This window comes from Vulpes lagopus, chromosome 12 (assembly GCF_018345385.1).
Source record: "Vulpes lagopus strain Blue_001 chromosome 12, ASM1834538v1, whole genome shotgun sequence".
NCBI classification, from domain to species: Eukaryota; Metazoa; Chordata; class Mammalia; order Carnivora; family Canidae; genus Vulpes; species Vulpes lagopus.
Window position 1 is genome coordinate 46,876,353 of NC_054835.1, and position 21,062 is coordinate 46,897,414.

Genomic DNA, 21,062 nt, shown 5'->3' on the forward strand with positions numbered 1-21,062 from the left:
CAATGTCAAAAACATTACTTTATTTTTCTAGGATGAAATGTCCTATTACGTACAAAAAGAATTGCTGTTTAGAATTTGCCACAATCTTTTAAAAACATAGCAATCTATTGCCTACAGGTAGGAAAGTTCTTGCCGCAACAAGTTGTAAATGATTAAGCCCATATATATCTATATCTCTCTCTATATATATGAATAAATAGTACAGAAATACTGTGATGTGACGAGATGCAGAATGATTTTATAATTCATTAAAATGTAGGATTCTTGCATCAGCACAGTGCATACAATAGGTAACATTTTTTAAAAGTAAAAGGACAAAATAACCTGCATTTGACTACTTCCATGTTAGTATTTTAAGCAAAAACTTTGTCTTCATGTTCTCACATTGAGCAGTTAGTCTCTTTAAGTTTGTAAGCAGAGGTTTATAAGTGACGTTTTATGTACAAAAAGTAATGGGCTTCATGAGATAAAATTAACCCAGAATAACCTGCACACCTGAGTCTGTGATAAGGAAGAACTGGGAATTGGAGCAACATCTTTCTTTCAAGAAACTAAGGTCTGGGGAAGGTTTTGCATAGCAGGGTGATACTAAACAGAAGGAAACTTTAAAAAAAAAAAACATGATTTGACAAACTCCAGAAATTGGTAGGACAAAGCTAATATGAATTAGTGCAAAATCTAGTAAAACTTTTGCAAAGCTGCATAAACCAACTATGGCAGATCTTACAGAAGCTATTATTACAATGCAGTCAATACAATGTGTAAGGTTAGAACACCTAAAGGAAAAACATGCAAAATACACCTTCCTCTGTTGTTTCCATTTTTCTCCTACTGCTCACGCCATTTTTTCTCATGTGGGGGGAAAAAAAAACCCCAAACAACTTAACCAACAAAAAAATACAAAATGGATGAAGTAACTTAAAAAATGCCCTTCATAAAATATAAGTAGCTGTCTGTAACTGATAATTTGCCTGGTATAATGGACAGATGAAGGCAATGTGTATTTTGCCACATTACTGTTTTTATTAGTACGATCAATTGATGCAACAGGATTAGCACCCCTGAAGAGTCTTCTCTGATGTGATGACAGTGGGCTGGGAATTGTAAAGTGAAGGGCCCTTACTGTCCTGGAGAAACTCAGGTGAAACCCAGGTATGGTTAGATTCTTCAGCCTTTTCTTTACCTTACAGCCCTCCCCTGTCCCCTCAGAGGCTTACAGATAATCATTAGCGCACATTCAAAGACACCATCTGTGGGAGAAAAATGATCTCCATTTATTTTGTTTCATATACATCCATAGTTGAATTTTAATACAAAAAGAAAAAAATTAGAATCTGACAAATGTTTACAAACAAGATACCTTCAAATAGATTTTTTACTCAGTTTAGCCTGGTGCAGAGTAAATGACAAATTGTACTGTTATATTCAAGGCAACAGAGTCTGTAGTCCGGGACCACTTAGCCCAACCTTTATGCAAGCTTAATTTTTATCTACCATGAACAATAAACTCATTGTTGATTCCCAGTTGTGTGTGTGTGTGTATGTGTGTGTGTGCACATGTGTACATAGCAGCTCCTTTCATAGAAAGAAAAGACATCTAGAGGTCGTCTTGTACTTTTACCTACAGGAATCATGATAAGATACAGAATGGATTACGTGTAACCGGGGCTGGATTTTATAAGAAAAAATAATTAGCTGACAAATGAGGGCAGCAATAAAAAAGCGTCTTTTTTGCAACAATAAATAAATACAGTCAAAAGTTTTCTGTGAGACTCTAAACCAGCTTCTTCACTGAAGAGCAGACGTGGCATTTCCATGGAGTTACACTTGACCCCATATTATCTTTTTTTCTTGCTTTCTTTTTTCTTTTTTTTTTCAATAAACAAAGTTTTCCCGCTTCTGCCACAATAGTAAAACCATTTGATCTTGACAAGATAATGGTGTCGTTGACTTTGCTTTTCCCTTGTCCGTTGGACAAAATTGGCCAAGAATATAATTGGACTGTTATGACCAATAAAAACGAAGTTTAGGTCAAGTCTTGTCAGGATAACCTGACTAAAAACATCTGGCTCCTTAATTTAAAATAGTTCAGACAACCAGATTCTTGCCGTGTTTTATGTTAGGTTAACACGCTGAACTTTAAGAAGCTGTAGACTGCAGTTTGTTGTTATGAGACCTACAGAATACAGAAAAAAGGGAACAATTAAGCACCCTTCATTTTTGAAAACAATGATGCTTTATGCGGATGCCAAGGTCGGTCTGTCTGGGGGAAGCAGCCATGTTCTTTCATTCACCCTTGGCAAGCAAATGTATGAGAGCAAGTAAGAAATTTTTAAACTAAAATAGAAATTTTCACTGTACACTGAAACATGATAGTTCACTGGAAAAGGCCATTATTAAAAAATATATATATATATATATTTTTTTCATCTAATAAAGATTACACACTTTTAGCCAGAGGGACAGATAGAAACATTTACAGAAGCATTACCATTGTGGTAAAGGTGTGTGCGCACGCGTGTGTGTATGTGTGTGTGCATGCTTATTTACATTGATTTGGGGAATATGAAGAAAAAATTATATTAAAAAAAGAAATAGCAGTATTAAAATCACATTTTTCTATTAAAGCCCAGAAAGTCTCCTTTCTAGTTTCACAGTTTTATTCACAACTTTTGTTAGTAAAACCAAATTACTGTACAGTTACCAGAGCTATGTCAAAGTATGGTCTATTGCAATAGTGTATATAAATACAGTATTCCAAGAGTTTACAATTCTTAAATACATTGTTCAACATGGCTGCTAGAATAAACGGTTTACTACTATACATATATTTTCAACATTAAAAAATTATATTACTAATATGAACTTTTGGGGGGCAATTTTGAATTAGGTAATCACGTGGTGCAATAAAAGAAAGAGTGACCCCAACATCCAGTTCTGATTCCAGTTAAAAATTCAGACTAAAGATATCAGAATCTGTAAGAAAAGAAAGAACATGGATGGTATAAATGATGAATTATAACAAAGTACAGTAATGAAAATAATGTGTAAACAATGCTGGAGACCATAAATTAAAAATGGGGAAAATATGGCAATGGAAATACTGGAAACCCATAAATCAATCAAATTTCAATGAATGGCTGCTTAAGGTTTCATTCTGCCTTAAACCTGGAAATCAACAAAACTTCCCTAAAATCTCCTCACATTTTATTTCATATCATAGAATTGAGCAAACTTTTCAATTTGCTCATACGTTTCTTAATGAAAATTATGTAAATTAAAAAAAAATAAAAAGCTACAAAAACTATCTAGGTGACAGGCTCTCCTCAGTGGCCCCTGTACTGTGCAGACCCTGCCCCTGGGCCTCCTCTCCTTTCCCCGATTCCTTTGGCCACAGGACTGCTTTCCTCTCCTTGGGCAGCTGCTCTCATCCCCACTCTGGGTTCTGCCTGCAAGCCTGGTAGCAGGGTGGGATTCAAGCCCCCCGGCTTCCACCAAAGACTAAAGCCTTTCCAATTTAAAAAACCCATTTCAGAAATTTAACTGGAGGAAGAAGAATTGCCTGAGGTATAAACAGAAAACAGGGAGAGATTTAAAGTAAGTTGTGGTCCTCTGCCTGAAACTTTACTCAACCTGAAGTCCAGGCTCCCTAGGATCAATTACTTTGAACTTCAGTTCTTGGGTAGGTAGATTTCTTATATTATTTCTTGTTTTATCAACTTTATATTACTTAAATCTTGTTACGGCAAATGAGAACAAAGCTCACATAACCATTTTCCTGCTTCTCTTCTTGAATCTAAGTTTTACTTCTAATTTTAAATTAAATCTTTTTGTGCTTTGTCTATAGGTTGATTCTAAAAGTTGAAAATCAATGTATTGTTTACATTATGAGGACTGTGTAAATATCTTTTCTCCTTGTGGCACCTGCTCCTTTGCTGAGAGGGCATTCTTAGCATTCCTATACAATTTTATGTTTTTCATGGAATCTTGAATTGCCTTTCATTTTTTCCTCACTAACATTCTTAAGCTAATTATCTAATGTAAGAATCATTTCTCCCCCCAGACACCTTCCTTCTGGGAGTGTTCCATTCTCCTGCTCCTGTTTGGACTGCTTGCTGCACTGGCCTGCCTTGCAATTGTCATCCTGGGTCACAGTAATTCATATTGTTTTCTTGAACCTCTTGTTTCTTGGACCCAAGATCTTTTGTTTTCTTATTTGCTTCTTTATTTTGTTAGTGCACATCTTAAAATAACTTGCTAAGAAAGGCTGCATGGGAAGGAGCCCCTTTATGAGTCCTTCCATGACTGAAGATGTATTTTTCTGCTCCTGCATTTGATTGTTTGGTTGGACACAGAATTTTAGGCTGAAATTATTTCCTCAAACTTTTATTTAAAGATTTTATTGATTTATTCATGAGAGACACAGAGAGGCAGAGACACAGGCAGAGGGAGAAGCAGGCTCCATGTAGGGAGCCCGATGCAGGACTTGATCCCGGGACTACAGGATCATGCCCTGGACTGAAGGCAGACACTTAACCGCTGAGCCACCCAGGGATCCCACCTCAAACTTTTAGATTCATTCTTCCAAAGCCCTCCAGCATTCCATATTGTTAGAGAAAAGTCTGATACCAGTCTAATTCTTGTTACTTTAAAAGTTGTTGCACATTTCTTTAGAAATTCTGAGAAGAGCTTCTTTTATCCTTGGCATCTGGGGTTTTTACAGTGATGTATATGCGGAATGGCCTTTTTTTTCCCCATTTGTCCAGCTGACTTATTATGTTTATAAACTGTCCTCATCATTTCATACCCCACTCCATCCCCTTATTCCATAAGAATGTAAGCTCCACAAGGATTCAATATATAAGACATACAGCAAGGTCTCAATTTGCTGAATGAATGAATTTGTTTTCCCTGGATTTCAAGTCTTCTGCCTCTCACCAGCTCAGGGAGATTTTCTCACATTAGTCTTTTGATAATTTCCTCTCCTCAGTCTTCTCTATTCTTCCTTTCTGGAATTTCCATTAAGTGAATACTGGATATGCTGTAGTACATTTTTTCCTCTCATATTTTTTTTTCTACTTGTCTTCTTGTCCTTTACACTGAGAAAGTCCTTGATTTTAACTTTCACTGCTTATAGTAAGTTTAGATTTTTTTTCTAGCCACTCTTCCTGGTTTTGTTGTTGTTGTTGAAAGATTTTATTTACTTAGGAGAGAGTGAGCACAAGTGGGCAGAGGGGGAAAGGAGAAACAGACTCTCTGCTCAGCAGAGAGGGACTTGTGAGCTAAAAGCAGACACTTAACCACCTGAGTGAGCCACCCAGGCGCCCCTTCCTGATCATGATCATTCTTTATTCCTAATATCCAGTTCACCATTTTGTAGATTCAAGATTTTTTTTAAGTAAACTCTACCCTCAATGTGGGGCTCAACCCCAAGACCAAGAATTGCACGCTCTACCAATGGAGCCAGCCAGGCACCCCTAGATTCAATTATCTTCTAAAATTTCTCTTGGGACATGATTTAGATGCATTTTTTTGGAAAACCTTTTTTTCCCTTCTTGCCCTGGGGTCTCAGCAGCATGGGAGGCCTACAGGCCCTTTATGGGGAAAAAAAATAACCCCCATCAACTTGGCACAAGCAGGGCCCTAAGGAGAGAGATGGCCAGGAGAGGGAGCCCTGTGGCCTCTGGTAGGATGCCACCCACATCCGAGGCTTGCTTTGTTTTTTTACAAATTCTCTTTTGTTTTCTCTGGAATTTATTCTGCTATACCTTGACTTTTCTCTTTTACACTGCCAAGCTTTTCTTACATATCTGGCTATCCCTGGCTGTCTGTTCAAACTTAAGAGTAAGTTAAAGGACTTGACAGGTGCCCGCAGAGCCCAATGTATGTGTGTAGGGCTGACTGGCCAGTGTTGCCTTAGATCAGGGTTCCTCAATCTCAATACTATTGACATTTTGGGGCCGGATAATTCTTTGTTGATGGGGGGGGGGCTGTCTTGTGCATTGAGGATGATTAGCAGCATCTCTGACTCTAACTCTTAGATGCCAGCACTACTTGCTACCTCTTAAGTATGACAGCCAAATGTCTCCAGGCATTGCTAAATAGCCCGTGGCGGGGTGTATGTGCAAATTATCCCCATGGAGAGCCACAACTTAAAGGTGACAGGACTGTGGATGCAACCAACTCTTAGAAACCAGGGGTCTTTATTCTGGGTCCAAGTCTCTTTTGTCTACTCTAGTTCTCTATAGACAGTTTATTCCATTTCTTAAGGGAAGAACCTTCTAGACCAGACCTCTGAGTTCTTTGGGCTTTCGACACAGGTCCGTACTCAGGTTAGGAAGGGTGACTAGCCCATATACAGATCTTCAGTTAACTCCTCTCTCGCCTTCTATTATATGTTGGAGGCTCTCAGTGGTTCTACTGGTCAGCAACCTGTTATCTCTTCTAAAGAGCACTGTAGGAGGTGTCTGGGCAGTGGTGTCCCTGCTCTGTCAGCCAATCTTCTTTTATCTGCTTTCTGTATTCTAGAATCTGTTAAAATTTCATCAGCTAACTTTCACTGTATTCTTTTCATATTCTGAGTTTATTTCTTTTTATCCCTTTATTATTATTTTACTAGGAACTTCATCATACTGAGTAAATCTTTTTTCATTTTAGGTTTTACAGCTAATGGGTTAACAGAAAGGAGATGATACAAATGGGACGGTTTCAGAGATTCTGTAAACTCTCTCATTCTTGGTCTAGAGTTTGCCTACCCACCTGGTTTCCTTTCTTCCTTGCCTATACTTTTTGATTCCTGGGCTTGACCCTCACCATTAGTTTATGTAAAGTGATTCTAAAACGTAATTCTTGATCTACCTTGTTGCAGGACAAGGAGAGAGACAACACCCCATGGACTATCCTCAGAGGAAAATAAACAGAGCACTGATTCTTATGTTTTAATAAGCAGAGTTCACTAGATAATAGAGGTGCCCAGATCCTGAACCAGCCAAGACCAACCCAATCTGAATATCTAGAGAGGATCAAGCATGCAAGTTGGTGAATGGGGGGGATGGTGAGTAGTGAATCTCAGAGGTACAAAGTGGTGGCAGTTGGAAAGGAGAACAGGCTTCTGTTGGAAGGAAGAAAGTCATGGGCTTGGGAAGTGGGGACTGAAGTACAGACACAAAGGCAGAAGGTGCTACATCGGAATATCATGTCAAGTTGCTCAATGCTTCTATGTTACTGGAGGTTCAACAGAAAGGTCTGTGGATTTAAAGCCTAGTTCTGCCCACAGGAAAAATATGCAGAAAAATAAAACATTTTATGATTTCAAAGATCTAGCAAACAAATTAAGGAAAGGTACTTAAATCTCTCCTCCTGGTCTTCCTCTAACTCTACCCTATCAAACAGTCATTTTTTTCTTGCTTTTGTAACCTCAACAGGCAAGAGTTCGGTCTTACTACTACTTTTGTATGTGCCCCATGGCACATACATTTAAAATATATATATATATATATTTTATATACATATATACATATTTTACATTATTTATTTATATATACATTTTAAAGAAAAAATATATGTATATATAATATATAAAATATATATAAATAATATAAAATATGTATTTATGTATTATATATATATATATATATATTTTTTTTTTTTTTTTTAAATTAAGTAAACTATTCCCAACATGGGGCTGAAACTCATGACCCTGAGATCAAGAGTCGACTGAGCCAGCCAGGCCCCCTAGCCATGGCATTTAAGATAGCATCTTACCTTCTGTAAGCATCTGGTAAGTGCTTTCTTATTTTAAAAAATAACTTTAATTTTAAGCAGATCACAAACTCAACATTTTTTCATTACTGAGTCTGTCTTCTTGCCCTTGGTGGAATATCATAATGCTAGAGTCTTGATTTTTTTTTAAAAGATTCTTGATTCCAAGGATCAAACTGGCCATAAACAGCACTGGCTGATTCCCTAGACAAAACAGTATAAAGAGTTTAAGGAGCTAGATTAATTTAGAACACTGAACACATTTTTGCTCACCTGCTAGCCTTGAATCCTTTCAATTTCTGTACAAAGAAGGACTCAAGAACTTCTGCACACTGGTAAAAAGGCGAGTCACTCGGATTGTAGTAACGACAGTTATCAAAAATTTTGGTCATATCTGCCACAAATTCCGTCAGCTTTTCATAATATCGTCTTTGTACTCTTTCTTCCATGGTGGCAAGGTCTTAAAAACACAAAATGTAAAACATTTTCAAAGTTTTAAGGCAGCTCCAATGTGAATATTGATCACAGTCCTGATTAATAAGAAAATATATTTCCTGCTCAAACAGTCCTTGAACCAAGCTGATTGACCACTGGAGACTATTTATAAAGCAATTCATGAAGAAAATGGGAGCACTTCTCCAATTCTGGTTTTGATTGGAGGAGTCTAAAATATAAATCTTGGCTAGTGTTATGAAGGCACTTTTATTTTCAGTTAACTACAGAGAATAGCTCTTTATTCAGTTGGGTTGAAATAAAAGAAGCTACATCAACACCATCAATATACATCTAAGTACAATACATTTTTACATGCAAACAATTATGGATTTATATTACATGTACAAAGAGGAGAGAATCCAAAATTATGAACAAAATAATCTTTGTGGTTTTGTGATACCTGTATTAGACTTTAATAACATCATTTTGTTTCCTTTATTAATTTTTATTGTTACCTTATATTGGACACAAGTAATACTGACTTAAAACTTAACGGTGGCAAGGACATAAAGTGTCTACTAAAAGGGACAATACTGGCTGATATGAATAAAAATATTGGTATGTTAATAGTACAGGCAGTATGCAGAAATGACCAATAATTCAGGTGGTAAATAGGTAAGTGCTTTGGAATACACTGAGCTAAATCGACCTGAAATAACATTAAGTCCTCGGAGTAAGCTGCGTTTAAAGGAAAATTCATATACAATTTCACATAAAAACCTGGGAGAGTAAAAAGCTGGTGATGTAGGATTGACAGACTAATAGCACAATTCCAAACAAAATCTCAATGATTATTTTAGAATTTGAGAAAATTATTTTTTAAAAAGATTTATTTACTTATTTTAGAGAGAGAGAGAGAGAGAGTATACAAGTGGGAGAGACAGAAGGAGAGAGAATCCTCAAGCAGACGCCCCACTGAGAGTGGAGCTCGACACAGGGCTTGATCCCAGGACCTTGATATCATGACCTGAGCCGAATCAAGAGTTGGCCACTTTACCTGACTGCGCCACCCAGGCACCCTGAGAAAATGATTTTCAAGTCCAAGAATATCTTAAGCAGCATTTATTTTTTTTCCCTTATTTTATCTATTTATTTGGTAGAAAGAGAGCTCAAGTAGGGGGAGCAGGAGGCAGAGGAAGAGGGAGAAGCAGGAAGAGCAACGTGAGGCTTGATCCCAGGACCCTGGGATCATGACCTGAGCCAAAGGCAGCTAGATGCTTCACCAACTGAGCCACCCAGGGGCCCCTCTAAGAAACAATTAAAAATAGAAGTAATAGGAGAGAGTTTAATCTATCAGACATTAAATATTATAAAGCTGTGATAATGGAAAAGTATGGCACTGTGCAGGATGACACAAACCGTAACAGAACTATACTCAAAATAGGACACAGACTTAACTGTGTTCAGTATAAGAATTTTATATAAGTTGAAGATGTCTTTTCTAATACGCAGAAAAAAAAATTCATTAATAAATTGGGTTGAAGCAATTGCCCACATACCTGAAGAAAAAAATTCTACCTCACACTAATGCCAAACAAATTCTGGGTAAATTAAAACTTAAGAAAAAATAAATAAATAAATAAATAAATAAATAAATGAAACTTAAGGACAGCAATGAAAACCATAAAAAGTACTAAAAGATACAACATTGTGAGTGTAATTAAACACTGAATCGTGGATATTAAATAATATATATGTATATTTATATTAAAGATTTACTTATTTATTTGAGAGAAGGAAAGAGAGTGAGAGAGTGCCAGCAGGGGGAGGAGCAAGAAGCAGGAGAAAGAAGCAGAGAAATGCTGAGCATGTAGCCTGACATGGGGCTCCATCTTACAACTCTGAGATCATGACCTGAGCTGAAATCAAGAATCAGATGATAAACCAACTGAGCCACCCAGGCACCCATGTTATATATATCTTGACACATGTACACACGCATTTTTGATGGTTCCAGTTTATGTAAATAACGGGAAAAACTTAAGCCAACATGCTTGATGAAACTTCAAGCAAGACTTGCACACATCTGCTGTGTGTAGGTCCAGTGAGCTATACAGGAAAGAGTAAACACTTAACACAGCACATCGTTTTTGCACTTAAGTTCTGGGTACCTACTGCCTAGATAATTTTAATAATGTACACGAACAATTCGTGATTCCTTTTTAATTTTTTTAAAGATTTTATTTACTCATGAGAGGCACAGTGAGAGAGAGGCAGAGACGCAGGCAGAGGGAGAAGCAGGCTCCACGCAGGGAGCCCGACGTGGGACTCGGTCCCAGGACTCCAGGATCACGCCCTGGGCAGCAGGTAGGCACTAAACCACTGAGCTACCCAGGGATCCCATATTTTGTGATTCCAACTTAATTAGATATCCCTTAGAAAGAAAGTACTAGGGAGGCACCTGAATGGCACAGTTGTGATCTCAGGATTGCAGGGCAGAGCCCCACATCAGGCTCAGCACTCAGGGTGGAGTCTGCTTGAGATGCCCTCTCCCTCTCCCTGTATCTCCTTCTTGTGTACTTGTTCTCTTTCTTTTTCAAATAAACATTTTTTTTTAAACCCCTAGGAGAACGTATAAGTGAATATTTATAAATCTGGGGAAGGACAAAGGACTGAAATATGATTCCACAGGCAGAATTTATAATGATAAACAGATTTAAATCCAAAAACATTTAAAAAGATCTTATGCCAGGGAGCCTGGATGGCTCAGTAGGTTGTGTCTGACTCTCGATTTCAGCTCAGGTCATGATTTCAGGGTTGTGGAACTGAACCCTGCATTAGGCTCTGCACTCAGCAGAGTCTGCTTGTACCCTTCCCTCTGCTCATCCCCCCTGCTTGCACACTCTTTCTCCCTCTCTAAAATTAAAAAGAAAAAATCACATGCCCCCCCCCCCCCAAATCAGTATAAAACTTTGTTTTATTTTAAAGTAGGCTCCATGCCCAGTGTGGAGCCCAATTCAAGGCCTAAATTTATGACCCTGAGATTAAGACCTGAGCTGAAATAGAGTCAGATGTCCAACCCACTGAGTCACCCAGGTCCTTGGTATATAAAGAGACCTTAAGGAACACTGACAACAATATGAAATATCACAAGAGAAAAATGGGTAAAATACATAAATAGGAAACTCACAAAAAATTCAAACAATAAGCATATATCACTAGTTACTGAAGTCATGCAAAGCCAAAGAACCACTTTCTTCATACAAATTAGCAAAAAATAAAAATAACACATCAGCCTATTTTCAATGATTACCTCCAAGACAGAGTATGAGTGGTAGTACATTTTATACTCACACTCTACACCTCTGTAAAATCTGTACACCATAATATTTTGAAATAAAAAGTATGATAACAGTGTTTTCAAGAGAAGAGAGGGAAGGATACATATATACACTATTACTGGAAACTGGTTCAATGTGCAGAAGTGCAATTTGAAAATATTTATCAAAAAGCTAAAAGGAAAAAAAAAAAAACCAAAAGGCTAAAAAGTATATATATATATATCCTTTGACCCAGAAATTTTTTTAAAGATTTTATTTATTTATTTATGAAAAAGAGAGAGAGGAAGAGAAATTTTTTTTAAAGATTTTATTTATTTATTTATGAAAAAGAGAGAGAGGGAGAGGCAGACTCCATGCAGGGAGCCCGACATGGGACTCGATCCCGGGTCTCTAGGATCATGCCCTGGGCCAAAGGCAGGTGCTAAACCACTGAGCCACCCAAGGATCCCTGACCCAGAAATTCTAATTCTAGGAATTTCTCCTCAGAAAACAAACAAGTGCAGGCAGATTCATAAACAAAGATGTTCACAGAAGTGTTGCTTATAGCAGCAAAAACTCCACAGTGAAAAACCCATTAATTGGGGTGATTATCTTAATGGCATATGCTTACAATGATGTAGGTCTATACCATATATTTTCACATGGTATGAAAAAGGTACTGACAGGTTTATAAAGTATACTATAAAACATGGTTTATTCATAACCATTTCTGCTTAAGAAAATTTATAAAGCTCCTCATCTTGTTGGCTCCTTCATTCCCTGAAGAGAAACTACTATTTTCAATTTAGTCTGTATCTTTGTAGACCTCTTTTATGCATTTCTAAATATATTTATGTTCCCTTAGAAAATACAGAACTGTGTGCTTGCTTCAGCAGTACATATACTAAGAAAATACACAGCTGTTTGCTGTTTGAAACCTAGGTATTTTTCTGTAACTTTGATTCTTCTTTCAACAGTATGTCTTGGAAATCTGTATTATCTTCCTGTACATACCTACTACATAAGAGGATGTTTACCTTGGTGGTATAAAAAAAAGAAGAAAAGAAAAAGACCAGAAAGAATTTCGGTTAAATAAGTAAGGTATATTCAATTCACAGACTATAAAAAGCCCTTAAAGTCATGTTATTGAAGGTTAATGACACAGGAACATGTTTGTCAAACAGATGATTATATAAATATATTTTTAAATTTACTTATTTTGGTAGTTTCTATACCCAACATGGGGCTCGAACTCCCAACCCCAAGATCAAGAGTCACATGCTCCCCTGACTGAGCCAGCCAGGCACCCCTCAAACAGATTATCATATGATCTCAATTTTAACACAGACAGACAGACACACATATACACTGCACACCAAAATGGGATTCAGTGAGGAAAAGATAAAGGTACATTTTATCTTTTCTTACTTTTTTATTTCCTAGATTTTCTACAATTCCATTATGTTTAGAAGTAGAATTATCTATTTAAATAAATATCCCCACATACTTTCTCAAAATAGATTATACAAATCTAAAATATGTAGGAGGATTAGCTTCTACTTTCAACATCAGAACAGAGGTAATGGCTACTTGGTTATTTTTCAGATAGCTTTAACTAAGCCCTCACTTATCTCCCCTTCGTGTTTTTCCCCCTCTTTGAAGTTGCCATCAAACACAAACCATTCTTATTTTTAAAAACTGAGATATTGGGGATCCCTGGGTGGCTCAGTGGTTTCGTGCCTGCCTTTGGCCCAGGGTGTGATCCTGGAGTCCCAGGATCGAGTCCCGCATCCGGCTCCTGGCATGGAGCCTGCTTCTCCCTCTGCCTGTGTCTCTGCCTCTCTCTCTATGTCTATCATAAATAAATAAAAATAAATCTTAAAAAAAAAAAAACACTGAGATATAACTGACATACAACATTGCATCAGTTTTAGGTGTACCACATAATTATTTGACATACGTATATACTGCAAAGTGATTACCCAAGAAGTTTAATTAACATCTATCACCAACCACGTATAGTAAAAAATTGTTTTCCTTGTGATGAGAATTTTTCAGGTAGCTCTCTTAGCAACTTCTAAATACACTATAAAATTCTCTTCATTTTGGAGCACCTGGGTGGCTCAGTGGTTGAGCATCTGCCTTTGGCTCAGGTTGTGATTTTGGGGTCCTGGGATCGAATCCTACACCGGGCTCCCCACAGGGAGCCTGCTTCTCCCTCTACCTATGTCTCTGCCTCTTTGTGTGTCTCCCATGAATAAACAAATAAAAATCTTAAAAAAAAAACTTTCTCATTTAAAAAATGCTTAGCTTTGAAATTTTTTTTTTTTAAGATTTTTATTTATTTGAGAGAGAGGGAGAACACAGAGTGAGAGGAAGAAGCAGACTCCCCGCTGAGCAGAGAACCTGACACAGGACTTGATCCCAGTGCAAGGGAATGCAGAGTTAAATGTTAATACACACTCTCAATTTATCCTACAAGTTACCACACTAATTTATTCTTCCACCAGCCTCGCTCAACACATCCTTACAACAGATCAGTCTCATGGATGGCAAATATCTGCTGAGATCTGAAGATACTCCATACTCAACTCAAGTACCTACCCATAGGTTCCTTAATAACACCGTAATAATCTGGTGCATCATTAGGATCCACTGGTTCAAGGAAAGGCCAGGCCATCTTATGGGCCTATATTGGGGGCAGAAAACAACATTATTGTCAGGTAGAAATACAAATTTCATTTATGTTTCCCAACTGAGTTATTGTATCAATCAACCCTTAACTCCAGAAGTCAGTTTTAAACCTGAGAGATGAAATTATTTTATACTTAGAGGAGTTTTGCTCTAGACATAAATCATCTCAGGTGAGCATACTTTGCACTAATGATTCTCAAAGAGTGGTCTGAGGACCTCCGCTGGGGCAGTGAAGCACTACTTAGAAGTCCGAAATCTGTATTCTTATCCCTAACATGACAACCTGCTACCTATAAAAGTGGAGTGGAATAAGTTCAAAGTGTGGAATGGTTACCACTACTGACTAATGATAATGAGGTGGCAGAGACATGCAATTAAGTAACTTGACCCACATATGGAGACCACTGTTCTCTTTTCAGTTCTTTAAAAAAAAATTTTTTTTTTCTCTTCAAGATTTTATTTTTAAGTAATCTCTACACCCAATGCAGGCTCGGACTCAATTCCAAGATCAGGAGTTGCCTGCTCTTCTTACTGAGCCAGCTGGGCGTCCCCTCACTAAAGTTTAATCAAACTGTTCAATTTATAGTGGTGAGGTAAACTTTTCTTTAAAAATTAAATCTAGGTTTAAAAAGTGAGTAATTTTAAATACAAAGGTTAGCTTAGGAACAAGTGAGCTCCTGTGTGAATACGGTTAACCTCATGATACTGTCATGTGAAGGACAAGAGTCTCGAGACTTCACTAGCCTCATCGGGAGTCAAGAAATAATCACAGACTCTGAGACTGGAAGGTTCAAACCCTAGAAATGAATCCAAAGTCACGCTGCTTGACTTCCTCTTCAAACACGACACACAGAGAGGTTTCTCACCTGTAAAGAACGAAGCACCCTTTTTAAACCCTCATAGTCTTTCTCCGTTAGCGGTGTGAGCACTGTCATGGCATCCTCTGTTGACTGGCACTGTGGACAGACATACTCGTCAATGAGCTCTGCCTCACTTTGCAAGATGCCAACGCAGCGCCCATGGTACCAATTCTGACACCGATCACAGCCAATATAAAATCTGCAAGATCCGAAATGGAAATGTGAGTTCAAAACAGATGGGATCACATTGCTTATAATTTACTTTAAAAAGTGATAAAACATGCACCTGAAAAGATTCTAACTCTGGGTATAAAACAGTTTAGTATTACAATCGTTTTAATACTTTTGCAGATTGACATTCAAATGTGTTAATTTAGTGTTTCTGATGTTAAGAACAAGCATTAAAAGTTTATTAAGAACACTGTGGAATATTGGAGAACTAATCTGAAGAAAAATGCAAAACATTTAATTGTCTTTAGAGTTCAAAACGAAATAAAGCCAAAAATCTTTCAACTAGTACTGTATCAAATGGGAAGCTCGTATTGGCCACCCAACCAGGTGTTCAAAATCCTATAAGCTAATAACAGAGTCTCAGAACTTATACCGAATTAGTGATTTTTTTCCCCCTAACCTACAATAAAGCACCATTTCAAACACTGATAAAGTCCAAACAAGTCAGGCTATTTTAATCTCATTAATTTCTATGTTACATATTGAAGAATCAAGTCTACCATTAAACCATATTTTTTTTTCCCAATGCATCTCAAACATTCACTATGAAGCAACATAAATTTTGAAGGGAAGGTAAAGAGGGAAAAAAGAGAAAAAAAATTGGAAAGGAATTTGGAATGTAAGTGTATAATATATGCAGAAAAATATCTTGCTTTTTATTTTAAAATAAATAACCAGTCAGAGCAATTTGGCTTCCTAAATTATTAAATATGATGCTCTTATCAGAACTCACTGTGACTCATCATAAGGTGTTCTGCAGATACAGTACAATTCCTCACTGCTGCCCTCTTGTGCCCGTTTACAATCATTACAGATGTACACATCCATTTTCTTAGCCTCCTTTTCTGTGATGCCAACACATTCTCCATGATACCAGTTAGTACAAAGATCACAGCCAATATAGAACCTAAAAGTATTCACAATGAAAATGACAATGTAATTGTCATTTTGAGCTGCATGATACTTAAATCTGTCTTCCCTGTCCTGATTCGCTTTCTTACAGGATAACTTTCTGCAATGAGTCAGCTAAACATCCTGCATCCAACCTTTCTATCCTTGGCAAACTACAGCATCTGACACTGTATCAAGTGTGGAAACATAAAATCACTCACATCAATTTCAACAAATACACTGTTTAGTGAAATATGGATCTTTAAAAACATACTGAAATTTGAAAAAATAAACAACACACTGATGGTGATGTCTCCCTCTTAATGAATGTGTATAAAACTGGAACAGGCACAAAAACCAAAGCCAAAGAATCAAAGACTTACATCTGTCAAACCTATGCCACAGAAGCCATTTCAAATTCAGGGCTATTTCTTAGATAGGTTTGAAAATGTATCTCACAGTTTAAATTGAAAACAAAGCAAAGCGCAAACACCAAGTAAAAGTTACACTACAAGGAACATGCAGGTCAGCCAGATGTAGAAGATAAATGGTCAAAATATGATATGAAGAAGAAATCTAAGAAAGGTAGATGTAGTAATTCAATTTCTAAGTTTTCTAAATTAACATGGGAATTTAATCTAATTTTAACAGATTATGACATGGGCCAGTTTTTCAATGTAATGTATGTGACAATGTGGAGCGTGACCAGATTAATTAATTGGTAAGGAACTGCTTCAATTCAAAATGGGGGATACACAGCGTGGAGTGCAATATAAGAATTGGTAGCAAAAACAGCAAGACGTTCCACTGTAATTGGCGAGGTAGGGCTGTACAAGTGCAGTAATTACTGAGGGTAATCACATCTAGTTAACACTCATGGCTTTTGTAATATAAGATCCCAAATGACAGAACGGATGAAAAAATGTCTCTATGACAAACACAGAGTGTATATAAAAGTGCTGACAGGAGCTATGTAGGAATGTCATATAAAAATCATAGCAAGAATTAGTGTGAATCACAAAGGATCAGACTGGCCTTTCTGACATGGTTCTATCAAAGTGTTTCTTGGTAGACTGACCTAGAGAAATGGATGTAGTCCTCAAACTAACCTGTCATATGAATGTAGGGAATAATATATGATTGTATACTTCATCCTATTCCCATTAATTTTTTTCTTTTGAATTTGGATTCCTGCATGATTTTCACTGCCACAGGTGGGGTTGGGCCCTCAAGGTGTTTCCGTATGTTGCCTTCAACAGATGGCGGGCTATGTGTTCTGGACATAAGCTCAGGGCTCGAATTTCAAGTTGTAGTCATTCTCACTAGATTCCCAAACCAGCCTAGTTTGGTACAAGAGATCACAAAATACTCCTAAAATACACTAATTCATCCTAACTAGACAGGGAGTGAATGAACCTGGTATACTGAAATTTCAGTAACAACATGAAAAATATGAAATACCCACAGGAAAATGAGGCAGTTGCAGTAAAATGCAGTAAAAGTTGCAACATATGTTCACGTGTACCTCATTTTATGCAGCTTAAGTATGACAAAAATATTGTGTGTGAAATAAATTTCTGTGATCTGAATATTTTAAATAAGCCAAAGAAGTCTAATTTTTTAAAGTCCATAAACAGATACTTTTGTAAAGCAAGTAAATCATGTTCTGTTTTGTTCTATAAATAATTAAATATTCTTTTGCTTAAAGGGAGGCGTGTGTATTAGACTAAGGGGAAAATCATTTAGCAGGGCCCCACTCTGCACATTATCTATCATTTCCAATAAAGACAACGAAAAGGGAAGATGCTAAAACTGAAGTGTTTAATTCAACACACCGCTAAATCTAGCAACAAAGAATGTTGATCGAGCACCTGGTTATAATTTTAAATAGCACTGCCAAAGCAGCTTCAATGTTGCAACTTAAAATGTCATTGAAGAGATCACAATTTTATTTTATAAACTTTTTAGGCATCCACTGAAGGCAGATATTAAGCACGGCTAACTCTAATCATACGTGTTTAGCACAATCAAACTTTTTGGTACTGCAAAAAACACTGTAGTTAACCTTGGCTTTAAAAAGCTGGCCTACATTTAAATGCTCAAAATGAAAGCTTAATACTTTGTTGAATGATAATGATAAAAAAATGAAACTGCATTAATGGATTAGTGTTTCTCAAATCTTGTATATATCACCAAATACAAGTCACAACAGTCAAAAACAGCCTCCAGCTGCCATGCTTTATTATCACACATTTCAGTGCCATTCTTGAAGACTGAAAAGAGCACTCTGGCTTTTGTCCCCAAAAAGAAAGTGGGAACTTTGACAAAAATAGTATTAAATTTCAGTATCCCAATACAAAAAACACAGAACTGCTTAAAATTAAACAATAAAAAACAAAACCACTCAAATTTGAAACCTTGTGCACCATTCATAGTCAGACAGTCTCTAAGTTTTTGATGTAATCATAAGGTTGTGAACAGATTCCAGAAAAGATGCTTTCAACTTTGGGCAGCGATAATATACCTCCTTCTCTAGACAGGATTACTGATTGATTTGGAATTAATCCAGAGAGAAGAGGAAAAAGCAAAAGAGCAACAGAAAGCTTGTTTTTGACAGAAAAGAATATGATGAACAAACATGAATCATGAACACATAAAATACAAAATTTTGACTTCTCTAGGGTCGAGTTTAAGAACATCAGATACAAGACCACAAAGGAACATCATTACCCTTACTTTCAACTACTTTCATTGACATTGCTACCAATACACTCATTTTCTTCACAACTGGAAATTTAACAGCTAAACATTTAAGAAAATAAACTAGAGCCCAAAAAGATCTACTCACTTAGATTCATCGTAAGGCGTTTTACAGATACAGTAAAGCTTTGTGTCCTTCTTAGTTTCCTTTGAGGTAGTAGAGATCATTTTCTTCTTCTTGGACTTGGAGCTTGAGTCTCTTTCTTCTTCTCGCTTCCTCTTCTGGGAAGCCACAGGCAGTGTGGCCGTGGCTGTGGCTGTGGCCGTGGACAGAGGACCTGTGTGCTGCGGGGGAGGCGGAGGCGGGGGTGAAGGCGGAGGGGCTGGAGGCGCAGGTGGTGCTGCAGGCGATGTAGCCGCTACTGCTGTGGCCTGCACCATGTCTTTTTCTTTCTTAATTTTCAAGTCTCTCTTGAGCTCTTCCTGTTGTCAATTAAAGACAAGACAAGACTGTCATTCAACTTCTGTAAAGGCATGACTTGGCCAAAGGACTTTACATGACCTTCCTTCTGACCTTACCACCCTTGTCTGAGCAGCTGCACAGTCCAGCCTAGTGTGAGGGAGGTTAGTAATCGTAGCATCCTAACTATACCCAATCAAAACAACTAGAAATATAAGGTGAAGATTATTTAATAAATAAAAGCCTCTAGCTATCTTCAAAGAAGATCTGACAGAAAGATGACCAAGTTTCAGAAAACAGTGCCCTCACTTGGCTTGCCCATGCTGTGTCCTGGTTATTTCAGTTGTTGCTCAGAATGGGGTTTCAAGTGTCCTCACCCACTGGCTGCTTTCCTCTGGCTGCTCTCTGTCTGTGTCCTTAGAGTGAGACCCAACATGAACTGAACATGATACTCAAGATGTGTTCTGATCAGCCAAAAGCTCAATGAGGGCAGTCTGGGTAGCTCAGCGGTTTAGCGCCGCCTTCAGCCCAGGGCATGACCCTGGTGACCCAGGATCAAGTCCCACGTTGGGCACCCTGCATGGAGCATGCTTCTCCCTCTGGCTGTGTATCTGCCTCTCTTTCTCTCTCTCTCTGTGTCTCTCATGAATAAATAAAATCTTAAAAAAAAAAAAAAAAAAAAAAGCTGAATGAGAGACAGATTTGCCTTGCTTACTATGCTCCTATGTCTAGAATTTAGAATGCAGGGAAAGCTATTTTATCAATATACATTTTGACATAAATTAAAATCCTTACATCTCTTCATGTGAAATACTTTATAGACACACCTTTGTTATCTAGTGCCACAACTTATTCTTTGAAATGATGATTATTTCCCTAGAGGAAAAAAAGCCATTGTCATTGGCATCCATGTCCAAATTTGGTATAAATAAATCACTGAGCTTTTTTTTAAATTTTTTTCAAATTTATTTATGATAGACAGAGAGAGAGAGAGAGAGAGAGAGAGAGAAGCAGAGACACAGGAGGAGGGAAAAGCAGGCTCCATGCCGGGAACCCGACGTGGAACTCGATCCCGGGACTCCAGGATCGCGCCCTGGGCCAAAGTCAGGCGCTAAACCGCTGAGCCACCTAGACATCCCCAATCACTGAGCTTTTAAAATTACACACCAAAAAAAGTTTTAAGCAATCTCTACGTCCAACGTGGGGCTCGAACTTGACTCCGAGATCGAGTCGCATACTCTAACTGAGCCAGTCAGGAGTACTGTCAACATCACAAAAATTCTAATAAACCTGAATGGTCTAGTGGTTTAACGAGTCTAATTTTTCTATCTACCCTCCAGATAGTCTTGTAAGTGAGAAGGTAAGCTGTACAACTATTCAGCAACCCTTCTCTAAAAAGAAAGTCTAAACTTCTTCTGAGGGAAGAAAGTAAACGTTGGGTGTCATTTTCCTAGTTAATATGATGTGTTTATAACATAATGAAACAGATTTTAGAAAGATCAAGATGATATAGTAGGGTGGGGTGTCTGGCTGGCTCAGTTGGTAGAGCATGCAGCTCTCGATCTCAGGGTTATGAGTTTGAGGCCCATGTTGGGCATAAAGGCCACTTAAAAAAAAAAAAAAGATGGTATAGTGGTTAGACACTGATCCACTTCAAGAACATAACAATGACAGTAAAATATAAAACAAAGAAAACTGAAAAGATAGAAT

General features: G+C 37.5%; 1 protein-coding gene across 12 annotated transcripts in view; it reads right to left on the reverse strand.

The window, feature by feature from the left end:
- The window catches only part of BPTF (bromodomain PHD finger transcription factor), a 159,086-nt gene continuing 138,024 nt past the window's right edge, over positions 1 to 21,062 (reverse strand). For 7 of the 12 annotated variants that reach the window (XM_041724350.1, XM_041724349.1, XM_041724348.1 and 4 more), the window contains 6 exons: positions 19,041 to 19,375; positions 16,035 to 16,208; positions 15,077 to 15,269; positions 14,121 to 14,205; positions 8,035 to 8,221; positions 1 to 2,176 (listed from right to left, as the gene is read on the reverse strand). In XM_041724350.1, coding sequence (XP_041580284.1) covers positions 2,140 to 2,176; positions 8,035 to 8,221; positions 14,121 to 14,205; positions 15,077 to 15,269; positions 16,035 to 16,208; positions 19,041 to 19,375 — 1,011 coding nt within the window. In that variant the 3' untranslated portion in view covers positions 1 to 2,139. Of the gene's footprint in view, positions 2,977 to 8,034; positions 8,222 to 14,120; positions 14,206 to 15,076; positions 15,270 to 16,034; positions 16,209 to 19,040; positions 19,376 to 21,062 lie in introns of all 12 variants that reach the window. The other 5 variants (XM_041724347.1, XM_041724354.1, XM_041724351.1 and 2 more) reach the window with 2 other exon arrangements.